Here is a 27,985-nt window from a genome sequence, read left to right as displayed (position 1 = left end):
GACATTTTTCTCCTTGTGTATCTACTTTGACCACTGTCTTTGTTGGTAGGTTTTCTCATTGACACTGTCAGCTTTGTACAAAGAAAGCATCTAGCAGCTCTCTTTGTAAACTGCAGGCTCATTGGCAGATTTATATAAAGCCTTGCTGGCTATTGTGCGCAGTAAAAAAGTGTTTGTGATGTACTGGGAATAGATAGCAAAAATCCATTGTATTGAGTTTGAATATAAAGAAAGCTTCCAAGATGAAGAGAAATAGTCATACCTTCCAGGGCAAATATTCTTTCTCCCAAAGCTTTGACAATAGTGACAAGGGCCAATTCATCTGAGACATTGAAGAAATGCTTTTCGGTGGGTTCACTTGCAATTGATTTTATTTCTGCCACAAATTTTTCAGTGCTTAAATTCCCTCGGTTATAGTGGCCAAGAATCTAAGATACAACAGAAACAGCAAGTATATATTTTAAATGATGTGTGTGAACAAATAAAGGATAAAAATTAAGGATATCAAACATACTGTCGGCAAACCATAGTGTGCAGAGTACCTTAGCACAAAGAAATTTTATATACTTTAAGAATACACTGTTTCCTCAATATTTACATAAATAAATCCTGTAACTGGTGTAGGATATTTTAAAATCCTGTGTGTGTGTTTGTGTGAAAATGTGCTCTTTTGCATTTCCATGTCTCTATTATCAACTCTATCCTTGAAATCTGATAGCTCAAAAGTAATTGTGTGAATGCCGCTGACATTATTCCAGTGGAACATCACATCTGTTACATATGTCTGATGCCAAATGAAATCAGAAAATGAGTTATATGCATTATATAAATATATATGTCAAATACATGCAAGTGTATATACATATACTCATATTATATATATGTATATCATATGCATAAATACATTTCCATATCTGTGGCTCTTGTTATATATTTATAAATAAATTGTATATATATATGTAAATATGTGTGTAATGCATACAAATTCATCTAATGTTTGCATACATATTCTGAATTACTACTTATAATTTAACTTGGAAATCTAGAAGAAACACAATGGAGCACCATTGTTTGCAGCCAAATACTGGGTTAACAATAATTATTTGTATTTCCAAGTAGATTTTTAAACTTTATTGATGTAATTTTATTTTTTAGTGTTGGAAAGTAGGATATTTTGTTATTTTACATTATAACACTTTCCTTTTATCATCTATATACAGTGTAGAAAATTTCTATGGGTTTCTACTGTATTTTTTAAGATTAAAGAATGCCAGATATTTTTTAAAATATAATTTTATTATTATTTTTAAGGTGTGATATTGAGGGGTTACCATTTCATAAGTAATAACACATAATTTATGTTCATTTTCTAAGGCCTGTAATTGTAAGAATATGATGCAGCTGAGGTACAGAATACATCCACTAACACCCAAAGTTCCTTTTTATCCGTCATAGTTGATTCCTTCTTTTTTTGCCCCACCATGGAATCCAGCTATGTGTTCTGAGTTCCCATAGCTTTGCTTTTCCCACAAGGTCACATTTAAGGAATGGTAGGCTTCCTCCTCGGCTTCTTTCTTTTTTGAGAATGTATTTGAGAACTAGCTACACTGCTTGCCTTGATCTATTGATGATTAAGACTTGCTACATGACAATTTGTTCACTAAGAACATTTGAGTTGCAAAAATTGATTAATTAAGCTGCTGTAAATATTTGCTTCTATGTCTATGTAGGCATAGTGTTTTGTTTTGTTAAGTGAATTCTGGGTGGCATAGTAATCATAACTTCCTAAGAAGGGCCCAGGCTGGGTGCCAGCTTATGCCTGTAATTCTAGCTACTCAGGTCGCTGAGATCTGAGGATTACAATTCAAAGCTAGCTCAGGTAGGAAAGTCCATGAGATTGTTTTCCCCGTTTAACAATCAAAGAAACAAAAACAAAAATCAAGAAACCCAGAAGTGGAGCAGAGCACTAGCCTTAAGTACAAAAGCTCAGAGATAGCACCCAGTCCCTGTCAAGCCAAACAATTTCCAAGGGTAAGTATTCCATTTTTCAACATTACTCCCACCAATTTCACTACATCCCTGTCAGCACCTATTACTATCAGTTTTCCCTTGTTCACTTGTGTTGTTGTAGTATCTTATTTACTATATATTTCCCTGACTAGTGATGTTGAGAGATTTTCATGCAATTGTTTGTCATAATATTTTCTTTCTTTGCTTGGGTCTGTTCAATTATCTACTCGTTTAAATAAATACAGGTTGATTTTTTTTCTTTTGAGAGTTTTGTCCAGACTGAGGGTTATGCTTTCACTTTTTTTTTTTTTTACTATATCATCTAAAATTAGGCATTTATTTAAAAAAATCTAAAAATAATTTCCAAGTTTAAAATACAAAAAGTTTAATATGAAGATTTGACCTAACTCTACATTTGAAGTTGAAAAACTTAGTGGACATTAAGAAAAACACAAATAAGCGTTTGATAGCAATCTTTTGGATTGTGTTGATGTTATTGTTATTTCTATTAAGAGATTGCATAGTTTCACTTTTTATTTACCTAAAAATATTTTTAATTAATCTCCTAGTAGTGAAAGCATCATTTTTCTAATAAGAAGTAAGTTTAGGTTTTACTTGTGTCCAAGTGTTACTTGCAGATTATTACTTTGGTTTTCACTTTAAGTAGCTATGAAACTTTTATTATAATAACTTATCTGAAAGGTCCAAATGGAATTGAGTGAAAAGGAAAACACAAAAGACCATCCTATGTGTGATTTCATTTATATGACAACATTCAATAGAGGACAAAACTGCCACCGGAGTGGCTGCAATGGAGGCCGTGTACTGAAAACAGAGGAAAGTGTGGAGAAGTTTCTAGAGTGACAGAGCTGCTACAGTCTTGATTGGGATATGATCTTGATTGAAACGTTATATGGACATTCCATGCTATGGTATGTGGACATACGCTATTTCCAAGTTATTATTTCCTTCCCAGTTTCCAAATTGAAATACCACATCTCACTACATAGAAACATTGCCTCAATTTTTAAACAATGAAGGAAGTATATGGTCGTAACTGAAAAACCATAAATTATTAAGTTTTAAAGTTTCTAAAATATTTATACAGCATAGCCATCTTTTTATAAAGTTAAAAGCAGTAAAACATATTAAACTTAAGTTTTCAGATTTGTATATGTAGATGCCAAAAATATTACTAAAAAGAGGGCAAGGTATGATGAGTACAGACTTTGGGTAGTTTCTTAGGAATGTACATGCATTTTCTTAAGTTAGATTTAGAATGCTATGAAAAAAATAATATTTTGGTAAAGAAATGTACAGTTTTTCAATTATAGAAAGTTAGAAAAGAACATTACTATTTAAGTGCTACCTTTTATGATCTACAACAGACATGTATTTATTTGATCATAAAATAGGTAACAGTTGAGAGCCCCAACTAAGCACTATGTGCATTTAGCACATTAAATGCTAATGTGAGAATATGAGTTGTCATCCATCTAGTCAGGCAGGTTTCAAAGTGGTTTCTAAATATTGCTTTCTGGGGAAAAGTTGGTGGATTTATTCTTGATTATTTCCCCCTTTGCTTGACTAACAACTTTGCTCCCATTCTCTGGGGAGCAGCAGTGACTGGCCCAGAGGAAACACATGTCTCTCATGATTACAGGACTTTCTTTTCCTGTCTATAAGACTCCAGGACATCACCTTTTCTTAGCTTCCTCCCCTGTTACGTGGTTATAAGGAGAATACTAATGTCTGTGAAAAGTCTGTGGTACCTTGAAGAGGCACGCTATTAAGGAAGGCTGGAGCTGTTTATAAGGTAACTTGCTGGCCATCTGGGTAGCTTTGGATATTTTAAACTTCATCTCTACTCAAATATCCAGACATTGAGCAGGAAGGTATAAACTAGAAACTTCTAAATGACATTAGGAAAGAAGAAGTCAATTTCTGTGTACTTTGCTAAAAGTGCCAAATATGGGAGGTTAGTAACATCTGAACAGAGACTACTAGTGCTTTCTCCCACCTCAGCTGTGCAGTGGGGGAAGAAAATGAAGGAGAAGGTTATAGGCAGCAGCTTGGATAGGGAAGGAAAATTCAAATAGATACGGCCACAATTCCTCTTCCCTTTCCCTTTCCCTTTCCCTTTACCCCCTTCCCTTCCTTTCCCTTCCCTTCTTCCCCTCCTCCTTTCTTTTCCTTTCTCCTTTCCTTTGTTCTTTCCTTTTGTGGCAGTATTAAGGTTTGAACTCAGGGCCATGTACGTGCTAAACAGCTCTAATATTTAATTCATGCCCCAGTCCCTTTGAAATAAGGATACTGGATCTAAGTAATATCATCTTGGCATCTCAATAGAAGATGGGGACTTTGTGAGAACTATTGGGGTGACAGAGGACATTCTTTGGATTGTTAATGTGTCATGAGTGGTTGAGCTTCTGGAAAGTCATGCTTTCCCTACATAATTGGGTCCTGATGGTCCCTGGTTGTTCACCTGGGTAGTTGGTTGTGCCTATGTATAATACTCTTGTTGGGCTTGGGTGCCACAGTCAAACATGAGGCATTGTCTTTGACAGCTTTGCTCAAGCGCTGTTCTGGGTTGTGGGTCTTTGAGACAGGAATCTACCTTCAGACACAGGCTCTCCAATAAAGGCCTCCAATTTGACCTCTAAAAATGTGTCTTCTCTGTTTTCTTGTGACTGAATTCCAATACAATACCTTTGGTTGTTTTTAAATAGGTTCTCACTATTTATCTTGTCATCCTTGACTATTATCTTCCTACTTATACATTTCCTCTATAGATGGGAACTCAAACATAGGCCACCTTACCTTTTGTTTATTAGTTCATTTGTTTCTCTCTTTTTTTTTTTTTTTTGGTTGAAATTAGATCTTGTAAATTTTTGGCTCAGCCCAGCTTCAAACCACATTCCTCAGCCTAGGATTACAGGTGGGAGCCATGGGCCCAGAATCCCATCTCTCATTAAGAAAACAGTTCTCAAGATACTTTCTTGATGTGGCCAGCTCACCACATCTAGGCAGTGCACAACCCAAAATATGCATAGAAAAGACAGGAGAGTCTCCAGAGAAATATTATACAATGTTTTCCCTCTCTGAGCACACAGTAGAACTACCTTTTCTGTCAGCAGTTTTGTTACCTATGTATTCCTTTGGGATTCATACAGATTCTGAATTATATGAATCCCAGTTACCTAAATTAATCTACAGATAATGTAACATCCTAGAATAATAAATCTTCATCTTTCTTCTTTGGTTCCAATTAAGCATATTCTAGATTAACTGTTGGGTTGACATAGAAACTCAATTTTATTTAGAACTTGATGTAGCTGGAAATAGACATAAAACAAATCTAATGACTGTGTTTTAGGCCATGAATGACTAAATTCTTATATGTGATGTCAGTATTCTCAAGTATTTAGCAGTCTATGTGATAGAAAATAGACAAGTGGATAAAGTTCAACAGGAAAAGAAAAACATGTCCAAGTGATATGCTTAAGGAATAAAAACAAAAGTTATAAATACAAAGTAGAAGTATGAATTTAGATGAAATATAAGGGATTTTAAAAAACCTGTATTTACCATGATTTGCATACCTATAATTTTGAAATATTTAACATCACAGGTGAAAATAAAGAAAATGCATTTTGGTCCTTCATCTAAGGGACTGATAGCTTGTGTAAACATTATTTTCTATGAAGGAGAAAAGATTTTTTTGTTTTTAAATAACCCTTCTAAATTTCTTCCATTTCACTCAATTCAAATATGTTAAGCCCAAACATTTGAAATTCTGCTATGATTTACCTGAAAAAGACATTCAGAACAGAGGCAGGTGTCAGTGAATAGTATGTGGAAGCCATTTACATGCCATACAGTTGTCTTTTATTTGAAACACAAATGAAATCATAAGCTCTGTTCTGATGTCTCATTTTCATCTGAGTGCAGTAAGTGGCACACAGACATTATCTTCTAAGATTAGGGTCTGAATATAAATGCACCCCTGACAACAACATTTAATGCCTTCAAGTGTGAGAAGTAGCAAGATACTTACAGCTATGGAAAATCGCTGAATGTTTTCATCTTCACAGTCTTGGATGACCTTTTTCAGATCATAGGAGTCATGAGACTCTCCATCAGTCACAATAACCATCACTTTTTTAACTCCCCTTCGAGCACCTCGGGCTTCAGTGAATGCCTCCTTCCTGAAAAGAGTGCATACAAAAGATAGGCTGATCAAACTACCTCAAAACTAGGCAAAGTGAAAACCTAAACCAAAACCTAGCAATTCTAGGTGCCTGCTGGTATCCTCTGAGCTCAGCTTCAATATGCTTTGTTTCAGCCAGTAGGCTAATGATTCACGTTTGTAAATTTCAGATGCATTTCAAGGACTGTAGAGATCACCATGTTGCTAAGGACATATACAAGAGGCCACACTATTTTCTTCTTGGAAACTTCATGAAGGGAGAGTATGACTGGAATACCCATCAGCTTCATTGAAGGTCAGGTCTGTAAATATTCTCCCGACCTCTCCTTCCTCTACAACCACTCCTTCCCTGGCCTCTTCTACTTCCTGCCAAAGTTTTTGCTGGAGACCTCATTTCCCAGCATCAAGGACATTCACTGAGCGGTGCTGAAGTACTCTGTTTTAAAAGAACATAGTGTAGGAAAGTGTCCTGTGTCTGGGGAAGGGTGAGATATATGGGTTAGGGCTGCAGATGGTGCTGGTCTAAATCCGTCAGGTTTGTGGGGTAAGGAAGGACTGGTCCTGAGCTAGGTTTTAGGACATAGATTGCTGAAGGAGCCATTGGAAGAGATGGCATGAAGAGAGAGGAAAAACGCTATCACCAAATTGCAAACAAGAATTTAAGGAAAATGTCAATAGGAGAAATAGACAACGTTTATTTGTTCTACATATCCTATACAGAAAAACACAGACAGGCATATAGGCACAAACTCTTTGTGTTTGTTTAGCCAACTCATTTCCTCTCTGAGTTCTTGGAAGAGAGAAATACATTTTAATCAGGACTGCAATGATGAGTAGGCTTCTAAGTTAGGCTCTGATCTGAGGCCTTGGCCTACTTAGTCTAGTTTTAGCTCATTTTGCTAAAGCAGTGATCTCTGTTCTCTTCTGACTCTGAATGCTGCCTAATCCATAGCTTATTCTTTGTTAAATAAATTCTATTAAATTTCATTTGCCCAAAGGTTTGTTAATTAAAGACAAATATCTAGTTTCTGCCCTTTGTTCTTGACACACAGCTTCCAATCCTTTGGAATTCCCTGAGTGCCATAAACATCTTTTCATTCTAGTCAGATGACGCTTGCTGAGGTACTAGATAGGGGCTGATCACCAGAAAGATAAGCTCTACCATGAGCGTTTGGAACTTGTAGTCCCTACTCCCATTCTGCAGGAAGTGGAGAGGTCATAGAGTCTGAGTTAATAATCAGTTAGGCTTATATAATGAAGCCTCTATTAAAAAAATCCCTGAAATATAAGGTTCGGAGAATGTCCAGGTTACAGAAGGGGGGAATAGACTTATGGGACAGAATTCTCAGTTTTTAGAGTCTACGTGAACTATGGTTGGTGCCTGAATAAAATAAATTGGAGGAGACCCAAGATGATATCATAAAACTGGTCAAGATGAGCCAGGACTAACATATGTGATATCAGAAGTGGAGCATTTAGTTTTGAGAGTATAACAAGAGTTTTCTACTATTTACCTGCCTTCAACAAGAATTATGTTCAACCAATCTAGCAAGCAGCCCCCTCATCTCCATTTCCCTTTAGTAATCGTCCACTGACTCCCCATCCTTTCCTGCATTTGTAAATCTCCACATTACCTTGTTGTATTAAAAGTGGAGACAATCTCTCTTCCCCAGTGCAACACTCCCAGTTGCAACAGTTCTTCGTGAATGCTAGCTTTCCTACAATTTTCACCAAGTATATGAATACATTTCCTTTAGCATACTATACAAGTAGAATTTCTTACTTCTTTAAGTCATAAACAAAGGTGAAAATAGAAGCCATAGGCTAGGTTTTCAAAGAAGTTTGGACATGGGTATCACATGAGGTTCAATCTTTTTGCAATTCTAATTCTTTAGAGGATCACCCAAAGTTCTTATTTTTCTTAAAGATTAAGGTCATAACTGAACTAAATGAGTATCAGCTGAAGAAGATGATTAAAAGACTTTTCTTAAAAAAAATCTGGTTGCTCAGAAACCAGGGCTGACTTTATGTAATAGAAGAATAGCCAATGGCAGAACTTCCAAGTGAACCCTTTCTGTTTCAAATATATTCCTTAATGAATTGTTTTTGCTTCTAAAGCACCAGTATTCAATGTCCTTTCCTGGAATTATTATCCTCTTCTATTGCTTTTAAAAATTAAAATATTCCAGGAGGATCTTTTTCTTTGTGACCAGAGAATCCAGGCCTTAGGGGAAAATCCTGGAAGCATATTGGTAGGAATGAAGTTTGGGATTAAAAAAAAGAGAACATGAAAAAATTGAACTGAAATGAGGTGAACTAGTTGCAAATAGAGATAATGGTATGTTTTCTACCATTATTTTCTTCCTTCCTTCCTTCCTTTCTCCCTCCCTCTCTTCCTCCCTCTTTCCTTCTTCCTTCTTTCCTTCCTTCCTTTTTCCCTCCTTCCCTCCTCCCTCCTTCCTTCCTTCTTTCCTCTCTCTCTCTCTCTAGAGCTCTAGATTGGGCACTGCACTTGAGTTATGGCTTACAGCTTTATGGTAGTTATTGGATATTATTATTATTATTATTATTATTGATTGGATATTTTTGACAAAGTTAGTGTTGAACTGATCTTCAGATCCCATCCTCCTGAGTAACTAGGGTTACAGGCATGAGCCATTGACATCTGGCTGAGATAGTGGTTTCTAAGCAATGAAAACTGTTGTTTGAAATTAGTTCTACCTAAAAGGAATAAAAAATAATTTAAAATAGGCTTAGTCATGAAAATCTAATGTATGATAAAAATACTCATACTACAATATGACCACATTGTATGTGTATTCAACACTCAGTAAAGGTTGCCTTACTGTTAACCCTTTTTGGGAGCATGTAACAAAATCCATTTAGGGATATACTTCTTACAGGCAGTTTTACAGGTGCAAAGGGAGGCAGAATATTTCTTCAATTAGATTTCAAAGGCAAATGCTCATTTGTAAGTGGTATACAACTCAAAACTCTTATAGGCTTAGGGCTTTCAAAGAACATTTTGATTTATTTGGAATTGTTGTCACAATCAATTATGGAATGCATTCAGTACACTACATATATGTGTTCTCTGTACATGCAATTTGGTGATCCTACAGATACGTAAATGTAAAATTATCCCATCTGTTTTGTGTTTATTACCTCTTGATCTCTGTATCCAGAACCATATGCTTTTCAAACATTAATGAGTCTACAGCTGCCTATGAAATTTTACACATTTGAATATCCAACCTTATGATATTCATGTGAACCATTTTATCCTCTTTACAACACTGATTTTGTTAGTCAGGTCAAATAAGAGCCTGGGTAATTCAAAACCAACTGAGAGTCCAGAAGTTAAAGACACTTAATAGAATGATTCTTAACCTGAGACAAACTACTTTTTAGATTTTTGTGTGAAATGGGTTTGCCTGTAGTTTTCTATATTTAATAACATGGAAAGAAGTAGGCCAGAGATAAGAACTGGATGAGATTGGAGAAAATACAGAAAATAAGATGTTCTGCATTTTTAACAGAGAACAGTTTGTGGGTTCTCATGAAACAAAATGAAATCACAGAGCAGGTTATGCTTCTCCATGAAGAAATCACCAGAGAGGATGAAGGAAGGGTTGTAAACAGAAGGGAAATGAAAAAAAAAGTAAAGAAGGAAACAAAGCATGAAAAATGAAGAAGTTCTTTGTATTTCTTTCATGCTTCACATTGAAAAGGTTTTAAATTATCATATCTGTTTTAAATTAACATATGTTTAAATGATCATGTTTAAATTAACATAGCTTCAATGATGCTAATTCAAGTACTAAAATATATGGTCATATTAATATATATGTATACATGTATATTATATAGACATACATATTGAGTAGATATGACTAAATTTTATTTTAATCCATTACTTTAGATTGAGACTCCTAGAAGCTGAACATAAAGAATAAATGCGAAACAATAAAAAAGAACAAATGTAATAAATATAACTAATATTAGGTCTTTATACCCCTAATAACACAACAAAGTATACTATAGTTAACTTTAAAATTGTTTCACTGTAAGTTAGACCTTTGTAATCACAGGGAAACAGAAGAAGGGCGGTGAGTTTTCATTGCAGGCTAACTTGATTTTCTGAATCTAATTTTAAACAAGCCAATATGAAATATTTCCAAAGCAAACACTGAATCAAGTTCCAGTGGACAAGACTATGTGTAGTTCTTTCACATGGTCTTTTACTTTTGTTTGCTTTGTTTCTGTACCTTGCTGTGTCTATTCCCAGAGCTGTCATAGTCTGGAGGCCACCTCTCCTGCTGATCTTTTTTGCTGCAACAAGTACTTCTTCTGTAGATGAATACTTATTGAGGTTGAACTCATGGGTTACGTTTGCTCCATACTGTACAATTCCAACCTGAAATACCAAACCATGGTGAGTTAAGCATCTAACAAAATTCCTTGTTCAAGGAGGAGGCAACAATGCTTGATAAGAAATATATTCATTATCTTGCCCATGTAATTGTAACCGCTCTGTACTGTATTTTCACAATAAAAAAATCAAAAAATTAATCCTACATGTAAAAAAATTCCTTGTTCAATTTTTCTGGAGTTTAAATATGTAGATCTGGTATGATTCACATTAATCTTTTAGGTGACTTTATAAATCTATCAGTACACCAATCTTTCTACCTTAATAAGGACAATGATGACAATTTTGTGGGTATTAGAGGTCTAAAGAACAAAAATAAAATTGATATTGTTAAACTTCTTAATGATTGGATTATCTAGTCAATAATTTTTACAGATGAATTCTGGTAGCCTTAAAATATTTTATGATTGGAAATTTGGTAACCAAATGATCACATTTTGTAGATAAGGAACCTGAGTTTAAAAAGCTCAGTTCATAGAGTAAATTTGGAAAGAAGTATAAGACATGTGATATACAAGGGCTAATTCAATTACTTACTGCTTCTCAACAAAAATGTGCCCCTTACAATTCTTCCATACTTTAGTCATTTTCCCACTAACTTCTGCTAATAAAAAGAGACACTGTGATACATTGAATTATGTAATAAAACACACAAATAAATAGGTACCATTGTAAAAAGGAAATTGAATATTTGAATTCACCCTTGAAATTGTTTAGTTAACAAAGAAAGAATTAGAAAATATATGTAACTAATTCTAAGATGTGGTATATAGTATAATATGAATGAACAGGAAAATCGATTATTCTATTACTGTTTAGTTCTGCTTCTCTAAGGACATTATCTGTTTCTTACTATCATTCACTATCTGTCCTGAGACTAGGTTTTACTATATTTGTGACAGAGATGATCAGAATTCCCTTTGGTAGCAAGGTAGGATATAACCACCTAATTACAAGAAACATTTTTAAAAACAGATGAGGATATATCCATGACTTCAAATCATTTCTTTGACTTATAATTAATTGAATGTGATACACATTTTTTAATCTTTGCATAGGTTTAATTTTCTTCTCCAGGCACACTACAACTTTTGACTGGTGATCCTAGGAATCACTAATTACTGAAAGGAACTCAAGTAGGTTTCACATTGTCTTTGTGAATATAAATGTTCCCTATAAAAAAGAGTGAACCGACTTAGTTCAGTAGTCATTCTGCTTAATTCTAGGTACCGAAGTGAATAAATATGGGCATGGAAGTTAATTGTTCATCCATTCAGAATAACTTACAGAGTTTACTTTGTTTTTATTTCTCCATGTTTTCATTTGATTGGTCTGGAGTCTAAAGAATTTTAAAAATTTTCACTTCTACTTTGGTCATTATCTGTGGGAATTTCAGCACCTCCTTGGATAAGCTACTGAGTAGCCTCACCTTTCATTCCTCTATCAATCTCACCTGCAGTATCCTTCCCTCTAATTCTATGCCACCCATTCCAAAAATCTTGTCCTTGACCTTTTCATTTGAAGAGCTTCACTCAATTGCAGTTTCAATTGTTTTCCTCGCTGATTTGATCACTTTTGTTCATTTACCTATTAAATCTGATTCATGAATTTCTTGACTACACTGATACCTCAAGACCTCCAATAAATTCATTAATATTATGCTTTTGTTGGCTCTTAGCCTACATTCCACGGCCCAATCACTATAATCATTTACTTGCAAAAACTTAACTCCTTTAACCACTTTTTCACTCCATTAACTCCCTTGGCTCACTTCCAACCTTGGTTAAATGCAACTACCTCTGTGATGTGTTTTGGGACACAGTATTGCTGAACAAAAAATGCATAATTTATAGACTGCTATCCCTTTAAAATTTGGTCAGGAGTTTTCAAGCGGGGGTGCACATTTGAGTATTGCTCAAGAGTTCTACCACTTCTTATTAAAGAGTGTTCTCTGTTCCTTTTTATTTATGTCAATAAAATTCTTGCTGTTAATTCCCTAGGAGAGAGTATTTCACTTGTACACAAAGGATATAAAAAGTGAACCAAACAACAGTTTTGTGCCAAATGTGGACTAATGCTTTATATATCTATCTGATAGAACCTTCTAAAAACTACTAGATTATCTGGACAAATTATTTTTCACACTAGGAAGAATAAAAATCGCAAAAACCTTGTTAAGTCAGACTCTCTCTCTCTCTCTCTCTCTCTCTCTCTCTCTCTCTCTCTATCTCTCCTTACTATGGGTCACTCATAAGCTTATTTTTATAAATGTTAAGGTACTACGTAACTTACAGCTTTTGCTTCCTTCATTTCTTGTCTTTCATTTGCTTCTAATTATTCTACCTGAGACTTCAGATGTCTGCCCTTAGTCTTCTATATTGTTTTGCACTAAAGGTTTCAAGTCAGCTCCCAGGATCTTTTCTTCCTCCCTGTCCCTCAACCTCTCCTTAAGCATTGCCTGAGTGCAGGAAATGAAAAGCCTACCAGGAACAATTCTTTTTCTACATGCTATCCAAACTCCCACTCCCCTCAGTCACCAATGTAACCCATACTGACATTGACCTTTCTCAGAGCTTAGAAGCAAACATATCTGAGTGCTGCATTCTTCTCAACTGATCTTCATGCTTTATCTCTGCAACTGCACTTCAAGTTCTAAAGGGGCAGGCAGGGACTATGTCATGGCATATGACATTCTTTTATCCCTACTACTGTCTTGCTTTGCTCACAGTTGACCCTTATACATTCCCACTAGATGACTGTACCATTTCACACAGCGGAAAGCTGAGATAGCAGGAAAATGATGATAAGCAGAAAAAGAATCATACAAAGAAGTGTGGGAAATGAGAGAAGTGGGGAGTGGAAACTCAAATCTCAGGGAAATGACATTCAGTGTAGGTCTCTGGCTGAGGCTGGTTGCTTGTTTCCTTAGAAACCAGACAGAATGAGATTTGTCATGAATCCTTCCCAGAAATGGATATGATTTATTAAATTTTAGTATAAGAAAAGAGTTAAATAACAGCAGCACTACCACAATACACATGCACATATACATACATGTGTTATCCTGTAATAAGAATCAGGGAGAATAAGTTCAATAGACATAGTTTAAATTCCCTCTTATAATTTAAGCAAATGAAACTGATTTTAAAGGATTAATGTAGAATCAAATAAGTATGAGAATTAAAGATACAAAGTGAGCCAAGTGATGAAGACGTATTACAAGGGGACATGCGAAGAGACAATCATAAGTACATTCAGGATCTCACATTGAAACACCTCATAGAAGAAGGAACATGTAGATCTAGATTTCTCAATGAGACATCCAGAAAAAGAATAGGTGACAGTTTATGAAAATACTTTGGGAGGGAATCAAAGTCATTTTGTAACTGCAACATGTCTTGATGATAAAGAATAGAATAAAAAGCAACCAATTGCAATAGTCAGTTAAATTGGAATGTTACAAAACCCAGAGTGTTGAAGTTAGAGAGGTGGTGATAAGTAATATACATAGAAAGACTCTGGCAATTCTTCTAAATGGAAAAAGAAAACAGAAACTAGAGTAGCTCAAGGAAAAAACTAGGTTCAGTGTATATCTTCTGTAAGGGAGAATGGCAAAAGAATACCTGTCATCACCATTCTGTCATCAAAAAATGCACAGTCTACCAGGATAGTAGGCTAGACCTACAAAACAAAGAAGATATATTGGAGTGATAAGATCTGGATGTGTAGCCTGGCGCCAGGGGCTCAGGCCTGTAATCCTAGCTACTGACGAAGCTGAGATCTGAGGAACATAGTTCAAAGCCAGCCTAGGCAGGAAAGTCCCGAGAGACTCTTATTTACAATTAATCGCCAGAAAACTGGAAGTGGTGCAGTGGCTCAAGAGGTAGAACACTTGCCTTGAGCTGAAGAGCTGATGGATAATGCCCAGGCCCAGAGTTCAAGCCCCACCACCAACCAAAAACAAAAAAAGACCTGGACATGTGAAACTTATGGGGATATGAGAGGGGAAGACATTTTTCTTGGGAAGGGTTGGGGAGATAGATCATCGTAAAAAATTACAGAAAAGTGACATTTGAACTGATGTGAATATATCAGCTCACACAAAGGGATGGGTGGATAAAAGCATTCCAGCCTCAGGGAGTCCTACATAATGTGTACTGGATAGGGCGGGATGAGGGCCTAGAGCTGAAGGGCAAGAGTTAGAACAAGCACCGAAGAAGCAGGGTGCCCTGGGAATGCTGGGGGCCAGGTTGTCATATGCCTTTAAGTCTGCTGGAAAGTTTGAGTACTATTCAGCGGGAAATAGGGTACTATTTGATTCTAGAGAAGGAGTGATTAGTCAGGTGCCTATTGGGTAGAGATGGGGTAGTGTAAGGCTAGAACAAGAGAAGATTTATTTCAATGACTGTATCACATCCACAACCCCTAGCCTGATTGTCAAGGGGCTTGCTAAAGGACTCAATCAAGCTTCTTTTTGGACTTAAAAGCAATGAATCAGGCCCCATGTTTAAGTCTTCTAGAGAAATAGCTATAAAATGTGCAGTAAAAAGAAAGATAAATAATATTCCTAACATTCAATTAATTTCTCTTTTTTATTTTGCCCAGTTTAGTGCTATGCTACACTCCTGATGTGAACAATCTAGACATTGTTCCATTAGTATATTTCACTTTTATATCAAGCCTCACAATTTACTGGTTTTATTTAGGGTAATGCACTCGTATCTGACATATTTACATCATTCCCATTTATTATTAAAAACAATGTTATGCTTAGGTATTGAGGATCAATAAGACCTCCATAATGTTTATACCATCATATCTTTTATGGCAAGCTAAGAGTGTTTCAGGTTTGTTTTTATAGGTGGTTTTTAAAAAGGCAATTTTATAGCCTTTACTTTATCTTGAGTGAAAGACTGGCTGGCAAAATTCCTTGAGTATCTTTGTAAAAGTCTTCATGGGTCAATGGATATATGTATATCTATGTATATATGTATATATATACATAGATATACATATATCTATGTAAATATGTATATATATACATAGCTATACATAGAGAGAGTAACTATTTAAAATGGATTCTTCCACCATTTTTCTTGCATTTCCTTAATGTATCTAAATTACCATGTGATTTGTACAAGCATTCTTGTTATCATTTTTCTTTTCCCTCTCTCCTTTTTCACTTCTCTCATCTCTCCCTTCCTTCCTTCCTTCCTTCCTTCCTTCCTTCCTTCCTTCCTTCCTTCCTTCCTTCCTCCCTCCCTCCCTCCCTCCCTCCCTCCCTCCCTTATTACTTCCTTCCTTCCTTCCTTCCTTCCTTCCTTCCTTCCTTCCTTCCTTCCTTCCTTCCTTCCTTCCTTCCTTCCTCCTTTCCTTCCTTCCTTCCTTCCTTCTGTCCTGGCTTCTGTTCTTCCTTCTTTGTTGAGATAATAATTATTTCGAGGAATGTTTTTCATATTAATATTACCTTTCATTTCATTGATTGCAAATACTAATGATAAATCTGTGACTAAAACCAATCTTTCTGTTGTACCAAATATATAATTGCAATCAATACAGCAAACAAAATCTCAGGATGTATAATCAGCAAGCAATTGCTTTTGGTGTATATGTGTGTGTGTGTGGGTAGGGCCTACAATACCTTAAAACTTATATGAAGCTAAGTTTCTGTTATTCCTGGGTAGGAAGAATATCTTAGGACTTTTGATTATTCTTTTGAAGGTGTCTATCTCACTGTATTTTATTATAGATTATGCCACATTAAATTGTGTAAAATTTGTTCTTTAACTTTTTTTAATTAATTAATTAATTTGTTTATTTTTGTTTGTTGTGAGGTCTGAACTCTGGGCCTGGGTGCTGTCCCTCAGCTCTTCAGCTCAAGGCTAATGCTCTACCACTTGAACCACAGCGCCACTTCTGGCTTTTTCTCCTTATGTGGTGCTAAAGAATCAAACCGTGGGCCTCATGCATGCAAGGCCACTGAGCCACCTTCCCAGCACCTCTTTAATTTTTAATATTTTTTGTCCTGGGGCTTGAACTCAGGGTGTAGGTGGTATCCCTGAGCCTCTTTGTGCTCTACCACTTGAACCACAGCTCCACTTCTAGCTTTTACTGAGTGGTTCATTGGAGATAAGTGTCTCAAGAACTTTTCTGCATGAGCTAGCTTCAAACCATGATACTGAGATCTCAGCTTCCTGAGTAGCTAGGATTGCATGCATGAGACACTAGTGCCTGGCTAAATTGTATAATTTAATGTGGCATTCAATTGTGCATATTAAATTTGTAGGTCCAAAGAAATCCAAATATTTATATGGTTCTATCCAAATAAAAATAAAAGAAAGAAGACAAAACATCCAAGTTAATTAAAAGTTTCATATTCTCTCCTGCTCCTACTGAGGATTTATGGGAGGTAAAGGACCTATATTTGAGAATGTAGTGTGACAGGCATTTTCTTCATGAGTTCTCCTACTTGTTTTCCTTTGATTATTAACTGTAACTTCTGACCTGACCTATCTAGAGATAGGGGTAGAAAGATAAATGAAGGGCACAGAAATACTTAGTTTCCTAGGATGAATCAGGTCCAAATACGTGGTCCTTCAGCAAACCACTTCACTGAGATAACTCACCTGCACTTTTGTCCTTAGTGAATGAATTATATGACCTCAGTTTCTTGGAATTACAGATGTTTTCTGCTTTTCTCAACATATGTAGCCACTCACCACCAGGAGACTCTATGGATAGGATCTAACATGACCTAATGCTGGCTCTTGGTTTGAGTGACCCATGCTGATCCATGGGAAACACACAGGATAGCTACCTTTATTCTGGTTGTCAGCAGACAGACAGCGCTGCTGTCAGCCCTACAGTTGTTCCAGGCTCTAGTCAGGCCCTAGTCAACTATGTGTCCCAACTTAGAAGATACACATAAAGGTCATTTTATGATCCTATTGAAGCCATCCTCAGTAGGATTCTTCTAGAAAGAAATCTTCTCCACAGACCTTTTCAACTCGGTTCTTAACACCACTGATATGCATGAGGCATGTTAAACACTCCATTCCACTGACTCTTAGCTTTCTATCTGCAACTTCTCGAAAATCTTTCTCACAATTTAATTTTATGTTTCTTCCATTCATGAACAGGACTAGAAAGGGTGAGTGAAGAAGAGGAAAAATACTAGAAGATAATTTTTGCAATCAAGAATTGAATGCTTTAATTAAAACAGACAAGCAAACTAAAGAACCCTCCAAAAAACAAAAGAATACATTAAGCATGCTTAAATTATGTTAGCCACCTATTAGGGAAAAAAAATGACTGTCAAAACAAATAGTCTGTTTTGAGACAGAATAATTCCGTGAGGCCAATGAAAAGTAGCATGTTATTCTATGCAGATTTCTTTGAAGTGAGAGTATCATTCCAATAATGAATTAATTTCTTTTTTGAGTCTACTGAAAGAATGCTGAACTTTAAAGTGTTGAAGTACCTAGTTAAAAATCTCATTAAAAAATGTTTAACAAATGTAATCGCTTAGTTACTAGGCCTTTCCCAATTTCTTAGAAAATTATTCATAAAATGCCATGGATGTAGCTTAAGCCAAACAAAAATGAGAAAATAAAATATAAATAATAAAGACTAAAAACTATCTTAACAAACATAAAAGAACATTTTAATGCGAGTCAATAGGAAAAATATCATATTAAATTTCTACCACTAGAGAAAATTATGGCACTGCACAAATTATGACATATACCTTTAGTGATTACTGAGGGCTCAATATTACCCAGAGTACAGGGTTGGTCACGGTAAAAAGATAGCGCAGACTTGTATGATCTAGAGTATGTGACACAACAAAATTCATTAGTCTGGAGTTTCCCAAACTTTAATCTGCTTTCACATGACATGTTTTTCTTATTTTAAAACACAGATTCCATAAGAACACCTATACCCTTCACCTAAAGATGCTGATTCTAAAAGGCTGGCACGTAGTCCAAAGCATGTCTATACTGGAAAGCAGAAATTTGAGGAGCCACAAGTTGAGTAACTATATCAGTCAGAAGTGTCATTAAGTAACAGCCATGTCTTCATCAGTAACAGCCATGTCTTCCTCATTTTTACCTTTAACCAATTCGTAGCATAGAGCTGGTACATAGTGCACCTTCAGTACACACATCTGAATAATTGAATGCGTGTAGTTAAGCTTCACAATAAGTGAAACAAGGGAAATGTCCCATAAAAATTGATATTTGATTTTTTATGGCCAGAGATGTTGAACATTTCTTCATGTGCATATGATCATATAAAGTAATATTTTATGAAATTAACTTCAAATGCTGGAAAGAAGAAACTTCGTTGTTGCCTTTCCCATTTTTCTTGTTTGTTAGCTTATTTGTCTTTAGGAAGGTAAAGTGGGGCACAGAAAAAAGTGAGACATATATAGCAGTGGAAAAACTGGGAGTGAGGGAGGGAAGGGGAGACATGGTTCAAAAAGAAATGTACTTATTACCTGAGTTACATAACTGTCACATGTCTGTATATCACCTCCACCATAACAATAAAATGCAATTATTAAAAATCATAAATAAGCCAGGTGCTGGTGGCTCATGCCTGTAATCCTCGCTACACACGAGGCTGAGATCTGAGGATTGCGGTTCAAAGCCAGCCTGGGCAGGAAAGTCTGTGACACTCTTATCTCCAATTAGCCACCAGAAAACTGGGAGTGGTACTGTGGCTCAAATGGTAGAGCACTCACTTTGAGCCAAAGAGCTCAGGGACAGCTCCCAGGGCCAGACAAAACAAACAAAAACCCCATAAATGCAGCCATTTTTCTTTTCAGGTAGCAGGTTCTCTTGGGCAAAGTTAGAAAATATTACAAATGACCATGCTCACAGTGTTACACAGTGGAATGGAGTTCTTTTTTTTATTGTGAAAATACTGTACAGAGGGGTTACGATTACATGGGCAAGATAATGAGTACATTTCTTATCAAGCATTGTAGCCTCCTCCTTTGTTTCCCCTTCCCATCCTTTCCCTTCCTCCCCCCGCCCCCCCAATCCTCCCCGCCCCCCCCCACATGAAAGTTGTAAAGTTCATTTTCGACATCACGCCTTGTACATCTCATTGTTGCAATGGGTCCACCTGTATCCCTATTTAAACGATTTGTTTTTCCCCTTCCCCTCCACAAATTATACCATCAAATACAGTGAAAGCAGGGCTTATATTGTGGGGGAGGGACAAACAAAGCAAAAAAGAAATAATCTTATAAATGTGTTAGAAACAATCGCATGAAAGAAAAAAAAAGCATTTGAATACATATCTTAGGGTTCATTTCCCTAACATCAACTTATCTGACCTTTTCTGCTTGACTCAGACATATACTAGATATTGCAAATGGAATGGAGTTCTGGAACTAAGTGACACTGACTCTATGCTTCATCCTCAGGGTAAGTTCATTCTCTCTATTCACTGTGGTAACTGGGCTCTAAGGACTGGCCCCCATGCCTCTGAATAGAGTCATTGTTATCTCTAAAAAAGACACAGAACTCTGTGAAGCCCATTCTAGCATGGAATTCCGCTGATAGACAAGTAAAATAGCTCTTCTTAGAACTCTTAGTAAGACAAATTAATTCATGGCTCTGATAATGAAAAACATAAAAATTTCTACAGAATCAATCAGGCACATAAACAAGTAACTATTCTTTTCTTCCAGAAACTAAATCATTGATGCTAATCTTCATTGAAGCAGTAGTTATTATTTTTAAATTATTTTTGAGATTTTTCTTTTAGGAGTTGTGAGGCAACTTCAAACATGCCACAGCCACAAGTAGTTACATACCACTTGTACAGTAAAATAAGAAAGCAAATTGAATGATAAAACTAAACAAGTAGTTAGCCATGCAATATTAGAAAATTCAAAACAACAAGAATGTTATTAGGTTTGGAAGGAGAAGATTGGCTAAAAAGATACAATAGATGTAACAGATGTAACAAACAGGTGGAAGGAAAGAAAACACTTGTTAGCAAAACCATCTTGAGGCAGGGGTAATAAAAATGATAACATTTGAGCTCTGACAGTGATGAGATTGGAACCTGGAAAATCTGGGAAACCTGGTGTGATTGAGGTGGAGGGGAGTCTCAGGAAGGAGGACAGTCAGGTGGTAGAAGGGAACGCAAAACTACTATTAGGAAGTTGAGTGAGACCAGTCTGGAAACTTAGAAAGTAGAGCTCTTAGAAAGAAAAATCTTGGGGACTACAATTCAAGAACTTGTGTGCTGATGTGTCATCAGCAAGCAAAGTGACCTTGAACACGCCATCTACCTTCTCTTGAACCCTTCACACATTGATGTGGGAAGCTCAATGACTTTCAAGATTCCTCCTAGTTTTCGGTGAAATCTTATTGATCAAGCTGAGGATGACAGAAAAATAAGAAAAGGAGGAATGAAAAGAGACAGAGAGAGAGAGGTCTTGAGAAGTACAGAAAGAAAAGAAACAGGGTCCAGAGGGAACAGGTGCTAGAAGAAAGAGCAAATGAAAGTTCTTGGATGGATATTAGAATCAGGCTGCTTTACCTCATGTTAAGAAGAGATACAATATTCTCTCAAAATCTCTAGTGATTTACTTAAGAAGGTCAACTGTGCTTGAGAAATTGAATTTACTGAAAAATTTGCAATTTGTGATACATAAAAGCACACTTCCTTTAATGATTTTATGCTGCTTTCAAGAAATTCTGTATTGTCCAATGGGATGGATAGATAGATAGATAGATAGATAGATAGATAGATAGATAGATAGATAGATAGATGGATAGATAGATGGATAGATAGATGGATAGATAGATAGATAGATAGATAGATAGATAGATAGATAGACAGACAGACAGATAGACAGATAAATAGATAACCTTACTCTTCCACCTACTCTATGCAATTTAGGATCTTAAGAAAATGACATTTCACTTTGAACTTTGAGTTCCAAAGTGAAACCTTCAACTACCATCACTTTTTAAAATTATATATATATATATATATATATATGTATATATATATATATATATATATATGTACCTGTATACACATATGTGTGTGTGTGTGCAGAGAAAGACAGAAATAAGTGAGATTTCTACAAAGATACACCTGGATGCATAGCTGTGTGTGTGTGTGTGTGTGTGTGTGTGTGTGTGTGTGTGTGTATACTTTGTCTCAATCCTTGTGTGGGTGTGACAATAATTGGTGCCACTCCCAAAACAGTCTCAGATGGAAAGGGAAGAACATCAGACAGTACACACTATCTTACAGTCCCCCTATGCTGTCCTACCACTCCCGATCCACACAGCAGCCTTTTAGACTGATGCCATTGCTAATTCCTTCCCTCTAGGCATTGATTACTTGTTATCCATTTTTCCTGTTATCTACTCTTTTGGGTTTGTCACTGTATGATTTTAATCAATATTAAATTAATTAGAAACTTAGTGTTTAATATGGAAGAACGGTGGGAGGTGTTCCACTTTGTTAAAGACAATAAAGGGGCTGGGTTTAAAATATGTACTTATTTGTAGAATAGCAAGAATAGCTATTCAGCTTTCTTTCCCCCAGAACCTGGAGCCGTATTTTTTATTTAAGGCAAAAAGCAGGTATTAGCTGGATGCTGGTGGCTCACTCCTATAATCCTCCTATTCAGGAGGCTGAGATCTGAGGATCGTGGTTTGAAGCCAGCCTGGGCAAGCAAGTCTATGAGACTCTTATCTCCAGTTAACCAACTGAAACCAGAAGTAGAGCTGTGGCTCAAAGTGGTAGAGGGTTAGCTTTGAGCCAAAAAAGTCAGGGACAGTGCTCAGGCCCTGAGTTCAAGCTCTATGACTATACCACCACCAACAACAAAAGCAAGTATTAATACAGAGAAAAATATACTTTAATAAATATCCAGTAGTCAATTACTAATTTGTTTATCTAGAATGAGAAAAGAGATTATAGGTAATTTTAGACTTTCTCTACAAACTCTGAAACTCTTCTCTGATATCACTGAAGGTAAGTTCATTTGTTACATAATTGAGAATTAAATTATGACTTTATAGAGATATATTGAGGATAGTTTCTGAGAACACTGAGAATGGCAACTTTCACATTTCCTCTTTAGGAAATAATATGATCTTAAATAAAATCATGGCTATAGAATATAAAATTCATCCTTAGTTTACCTTTATGAGTTAGACTATTTTTCAAATATTCATATTCAATAAAAGCCTTTAAAATTTTTTGTTTAGAGCAAGAGAAATATAAACCCAGAGCTATGTACCTGTGTCTGTTTCGGACCAATGTCCATTCTTTTAAGAAGGTCATTCAAAAAAGCTGTGACACTTTCCCAGGGGTAAATGCTGTTGGAGCCATCCAGCACGATGACTATGTCCAGCTGTGTACTGCACTCTGAAATAGGAAGAGGTGATTATGCAAACTCAGAACCTTCTTTTGAGAGGAGTGAGAAACTTTTCATGGTGGGAAGAAATTCATTTTATTTATTTTTAATTTTTTATTGTGAAAATACTGAGAGGGGTTACAATTACACGGGCAAGATAATGAGTACATTTCTTATCAAGCATTGTAGCCTCCTCCTTTGTTTCCCCTTCCCGTCGCTTTCCCATCCAACCCTCCCCCCCCCCCCACTGCCTGCCAAAGTTGTAAAGTTCGTTTTTCAACATAACGACTTGTACATTTCATTGTTGCAATGGGTCCACCTGTATCTCTAGTTAAACAGTTGTTTTTGCCCTTTCCCTCCACAAACTATACCAACATCAAATACAATGAAAGCAGGGGTTATACTGTGGGGGAAGGACATACAAAGCAACAAAGAAATCATTTTATAAATATGTTAGACACATCGCAAGAAAGAAAAACACATTTGAATTCTTATCTTGGGGTTCATTTCACCTAACATCAACTTATCTGACCGTTTCTGCTTGTCTCAGACATACACTAGTTAATGCAAATAAGGGAAATCATGGGACCTATGTTTCTTTGGGCGTGGCTTACTTCATTTAATATAATTTTTTCCAAGTCTTTCCATTTCCTAACAAATGGGGCAAAGAAATTCATTTTAATTGGTAAGCTAATATGCTATAGACTGGACCTACTGCTCTTATGATTAGAAAAAAATAATGGATTTAGAAAAAGCAAAGGAGGTAAGAAATGCTCAGTGCATTCATCTAAAGTTGGTTTGGGTTTACAACAAACAGAACTATTTCTAATTTTCATTAATTTTGTATCTGGAAAAGTTCTCAATAGGAATTTGGGATGACATTTTCATTCTAAGCATACTTCAGATGAAGTTACTTTCCTCAAACAGGCTCAACTTTAAATACATAATAACATGGTTAGAAGTTCAAACCTGACTCTGTGGAGGTTATTTGCACTAATATCAATTCCAATAATAGCATTGCAGCTTTATTATATACTGGCAAAGCAAACATTTACCTAAATTGGTAATGGTGACAGATGGAAATAAAAAATGCTTGTAGCTTTTTGGTATGCTTCTGTGTATACTTATGCCTCACTCATTGCTTATGCTTTTCAAACATGCAAGAATATTGCATAAAATATGTACCTTGTACAGGGGCAAAGGAGTTCACCACTTGGAATGTGGGGCTGATGTCAGAACAGATTCCAGTTGTGTAATGCAAATGTCCACATCTATAAGCATATAAGGGCCCACACGCCTTTTAAAAAATTAAAAAAAACAAAAAGTATAAGATAAAAGAACAGATTTTTAATAACAAGATGCATAATGATGTATTCCTGTTGTTACAAAGTGTTATTATTTTCTTCTTTCTTACCAGAAACCCTCCTTTTGGGTTGGTGACTAAAGTTGATCCAAAAGTCATATTCTCTTTTACATCTGTGACATTGGGAATTGATGTATTCACTGCAAAGAAGTAAGTGTAAGTGTGAAAACATGTTCCGCCAAGTGAAAGTGCCCTCTCCCTAAAAGATTCTATTTGTTTTGTTGATATCATAGCACATTCTTCTTTTGGTTCCACTCAGTAGACTTGCAAGTGTTACTAAGGAATACAATGAACTAGTGAGGGCTGAGGGGCTGGCTTCAATCCCAGAAACAGTCTGTATCACTGTTTCAAGTAGTTGGGCTGAACTGTGAAAGAATGCAGAACTAGCAGGACACTGAGAATGTGAGACTGCTTTTCACACATCTTTGCTAATTAAAATGAATAAAATACATAGTTTTATGAGATTGTAAATGCAAAGCAACCCTACATTCTTCATTATAAACAACCAGTGATGAAATGTGATTTCTGAGATGGAAAGAGAAGATGTGTAAAACAGAAAAGTCAAACATAAAATTTTTTCAGCATGATTCTTCCAAACAATGAAGATTACAAAGAAAACTGGAGCAAGCCTAGAGAAGTGGCCAGGAAGTTTGGGTGAAGGGGATTCAATGAAAGGGGTACACTTGACATTCCACGCTAGAATGGTGGGGCCTCCAGTGATCTAACCTGACAAAATTAGCAATCTGTTTCACCTGTAAGACTGGACAGGCAAAACAACAGCTCCTAAACCCTGATTAGTAGACTGCATAAATACTTCAAGTTGGAGATAGATGTGCCTACTGGTCATAGCTAGAAGGAGCCCTACCTGAAGATCTCTGTCTTTGTATCTATAGACTTTATATTGACAACAGGCATACACCTGTATACCCAGCTACATGGGAGGTAATCAGGGGGATCAAGATTTGAGACTGGCTGGGCAAAAAGTAATTGAGACCACATCCAAACTATGCGGGAGTGTATAGGTAGCAGAATTATGGTGCTAAGCTAGCCTTAGACCCCAAACAAACAAAACCAAACAACAACAAAGCAAATCCCAAGAAACTCTACCTGAAAAATAACTAAAGCAAAAGGGAATGGAGTGTAAATGAGGTGGTAGAATGCCTGCCTAGCAAGAATATCCTGAATTCAAAACTCAGCACTGTAGTAGAAATAAAAAAATAGTAACATTAAGAAGAAGTTGGGGGCTGGGAAGGTGGCTCAGTGGTAGAGCGCTTGTCTTGCATGCCTGAGGCCCTGGGTTCGATTCCTCGGCACCACATAAGCAAAAAGAAAAAAGCCGGAAATGGCTCTGTGGCTCAAGTGGTAGAGCGCTAGCCTTGAGCTGAAGAGTTGAGGGACAGCGCCCAGGCCCAGAGTTCAGGACCCACCCCCCTCCAAAAAAAAGAAGAAGTTGGTAATGAAGCTGTGATTCAGGGTCAGTCTAACACAGTAATCTTAGCATTGGTTTATATCCAATAATTTTATGTGCTCTATACCTGGAACTGGGCTTTGCTATACACTGGCCTCAATAATCTGGATATGAGTTTTTCTTACAAAAATGTTGAGCTAGGATAAGCATGCTGGAACCATTACAGGCCACTGTAGAAACGTCTTACTATTCTTGATGTTTAAATATCTGTGCTGATTTTAGAAAACAAAAATGTAGCTTCCATTAGTGGAAGAGTAGCTCCTCTGTGAACAACTGTTTTGCTGATGATTTTTGCTGATGATTATTGTAAATTCTAGTGAGAAGAAGAAAATAGTTATGAAAAAAAAACATGAAGGCAAAGAGACAAAAAGAAGCTAGAGAGGAACCTGGAACAGGAGATTGGCACTGGTTAAGTGACTTTTTTGTTATGTAGAAGATGTAGCAAAAACTGAAGAGAGATTTTAAATTACTTTTCACTGCAAAAAGATCAGAATTCAATAATTATGTTCAGCCAAATGAAATAGTTTAAACAAAAAGTTGATACAAAATATATAGTAGGATCTAGACCTTCCATTCTTCTGTTAAAAGATATAATCCTGATTATGTTCCAGATATATAACACAAAAGAAGCAAGAAAATGTGACTCAATCTCAAGGAAAAGCAATAAGTGGAAAATGATGCTGAGATATTCCTGAAGTTGGAATTCTCAGGTAGAGGAACAAAAACAGAATAATATTCACAGAATAATGTTCACAATGAAAATCAGAAATCTTAAAAGGCAACTAGAGTCATGTGACTTGAACTCAGGGCCTGGGCACTGTCTCTGGGATTTTTTTCTCAAGGCTAGAGCTCTACCAGTTTGAGCCACAGTGGGGCACTTCCAGTTTTTGAGTGGTTAGAGGTAAGAATCTCCAGAAAAAAGAAAGAAATTGTTTTCATGATATTCAATGTTCTACAGAACACTGAATTCTATAGAACATAGAATTAATTCTTCTAATTCCTGAATAATTCTAAAGGAATTTTCTGGTCATGTTCTAACTGCAGTGATATTTCTATCACATGCATCTGTTTTAATATAAATGTATCTCCTTGTTCTTTTATGGGAATAGCTCTTATTCTTTTAACAAACTCTATCATTCTTTTTCTTGTTCTAGTTCTGTGTGAGAAGCAAGCACTAAATTAAATTTTGTGGGAGAATTGTGATGAACAAGTTTATTTGGCAAATTTCTTTCATGTTACCAAAGGATTTTGAGCTGGGGGTGCCAAAGGTGGTAAAATTAGTAAAAATAATTCTAAATCTAAAGATGTTTCTTGATAGTTACTAAAGCAAGCTAAAAGAAGAGGAAATCATGATGTAATTCTATGTGAATTCGGATTTTTACTGAAGAATGCTTTTGGATTACATCTAATAATGTCTTTTTAGTCACTTGAAAACTTTTCACTGAGAATAGTGAGATTTAATATATTGTTTTTAATTTTACTTACCTGGTAGATCCAACTTTATACAAGGTAATGATCCACCTCTCCCAACTGGACATTTATAAACATCTCCAGTTCTGGTTTGGGGCTGGCCAACTAAAGGAGAACCAATAAGCACCCTGAAAGTTAAAATAAAATCAATTCACATTTCTGAGCAAAAAGAATTGCTTTTGTCTTAATTATTTTATGACAAATTTCTAGAGAGTTGACAGTAATCCGATAGGCACAATAAAATAGTTATCTTGTTGGTAATTTAGTTTTATTCAAATAGGCAAATCTGCAAATTTGCAGATTGATTTGAACTAGTGTATACTTTTTTAGGATATACTTTCGTTGTTGTTGTTGTTGGTTGTGGAGCCTAAACTCTAGGTCTGGGCACTGTCTCTCAGCTCTTTGGCTCAAGACTAGTGCTCTACCACTTGAACCACAGCACCACTTCCAGCTTTTTCTGCTTATGTGGTACTGAGGAATCGAACCCAGAGCCTCATGCATACAAGGCAAGCACTCTACCATTGAGCCACCTTCCCAGCCAGGATATACTTTTAAGAATAAGAAAGACCTCAAAAATTTTTGCCTTCTATTTTTTTATTGTGAAAATATCGTACAGAGGGATTACAATT

At 36.0% G+C, this 27,985-nt stretch overlaps 1 protein-coding gene across 2 annotated transcripts in view; it reads right to left on the bottom strand.

Annotated features, from left to right (window-relative positions):
* The window catches only part of Itga1 (integrin subunit alpha 1), a 144,244-nt gene that overhangs the window by 43,680 nt on the left and 72,579 nt on the right, over nt 1-27,985 (bottom strand). For both annotated transcript variants that reach the window (XM_042690569.1, XM_042690570.1), the window contains exons 3-9: nt 27,372-27,484; nt 24,470-24,558; nt 24,241-24,352; nt 22,939-23,066; nt 10,489-10,637; nt 6,068-6,218; nt 263-428 (exon numbers count right to left, since the gene is read on the bottom strand). In XM_042690569.1, coding sequence (XP_042546503.1) covers nt 263-428; nt 6,068-6,218; nt 10,489-10,637; nt 22,939-23,066; nt 24,241-24,352; nt 24,470-24,558; nt 27,372-27,484 — 908 coding nt within the window. The remainder of the gene's footprint in view (nt 1-262; nt 429-6,067; nt 6,219-10,488; nt 10,638-22,938; nt 23,067-24,240; nt 24,353-24,469; nt 24,559-27,371; nt 27,485-27,985) is intronic.

The sequence above is a fragment of the Dipodomys spectabilis genome, unplaced genomic scaffold (genome assembly GCF_019054845.1).
Source record: "Dipodomys spectabilis isolate Male_0828 unplaced genomic scaffold, ASM1905484v1 ptg000138l, whole genome shotgun sequence".
NCBI lineage: Eukaryota > Metazoa > Chordata > Mammalia > Rodentia > Heteromyidae > Dipodomys > Dipodomys spectabilis.
The sequence above is the reverse complement of the archived record's forward strand: the minus strand, read 5'-3'. Positions and strand labels throughout refer to the sequence as shown.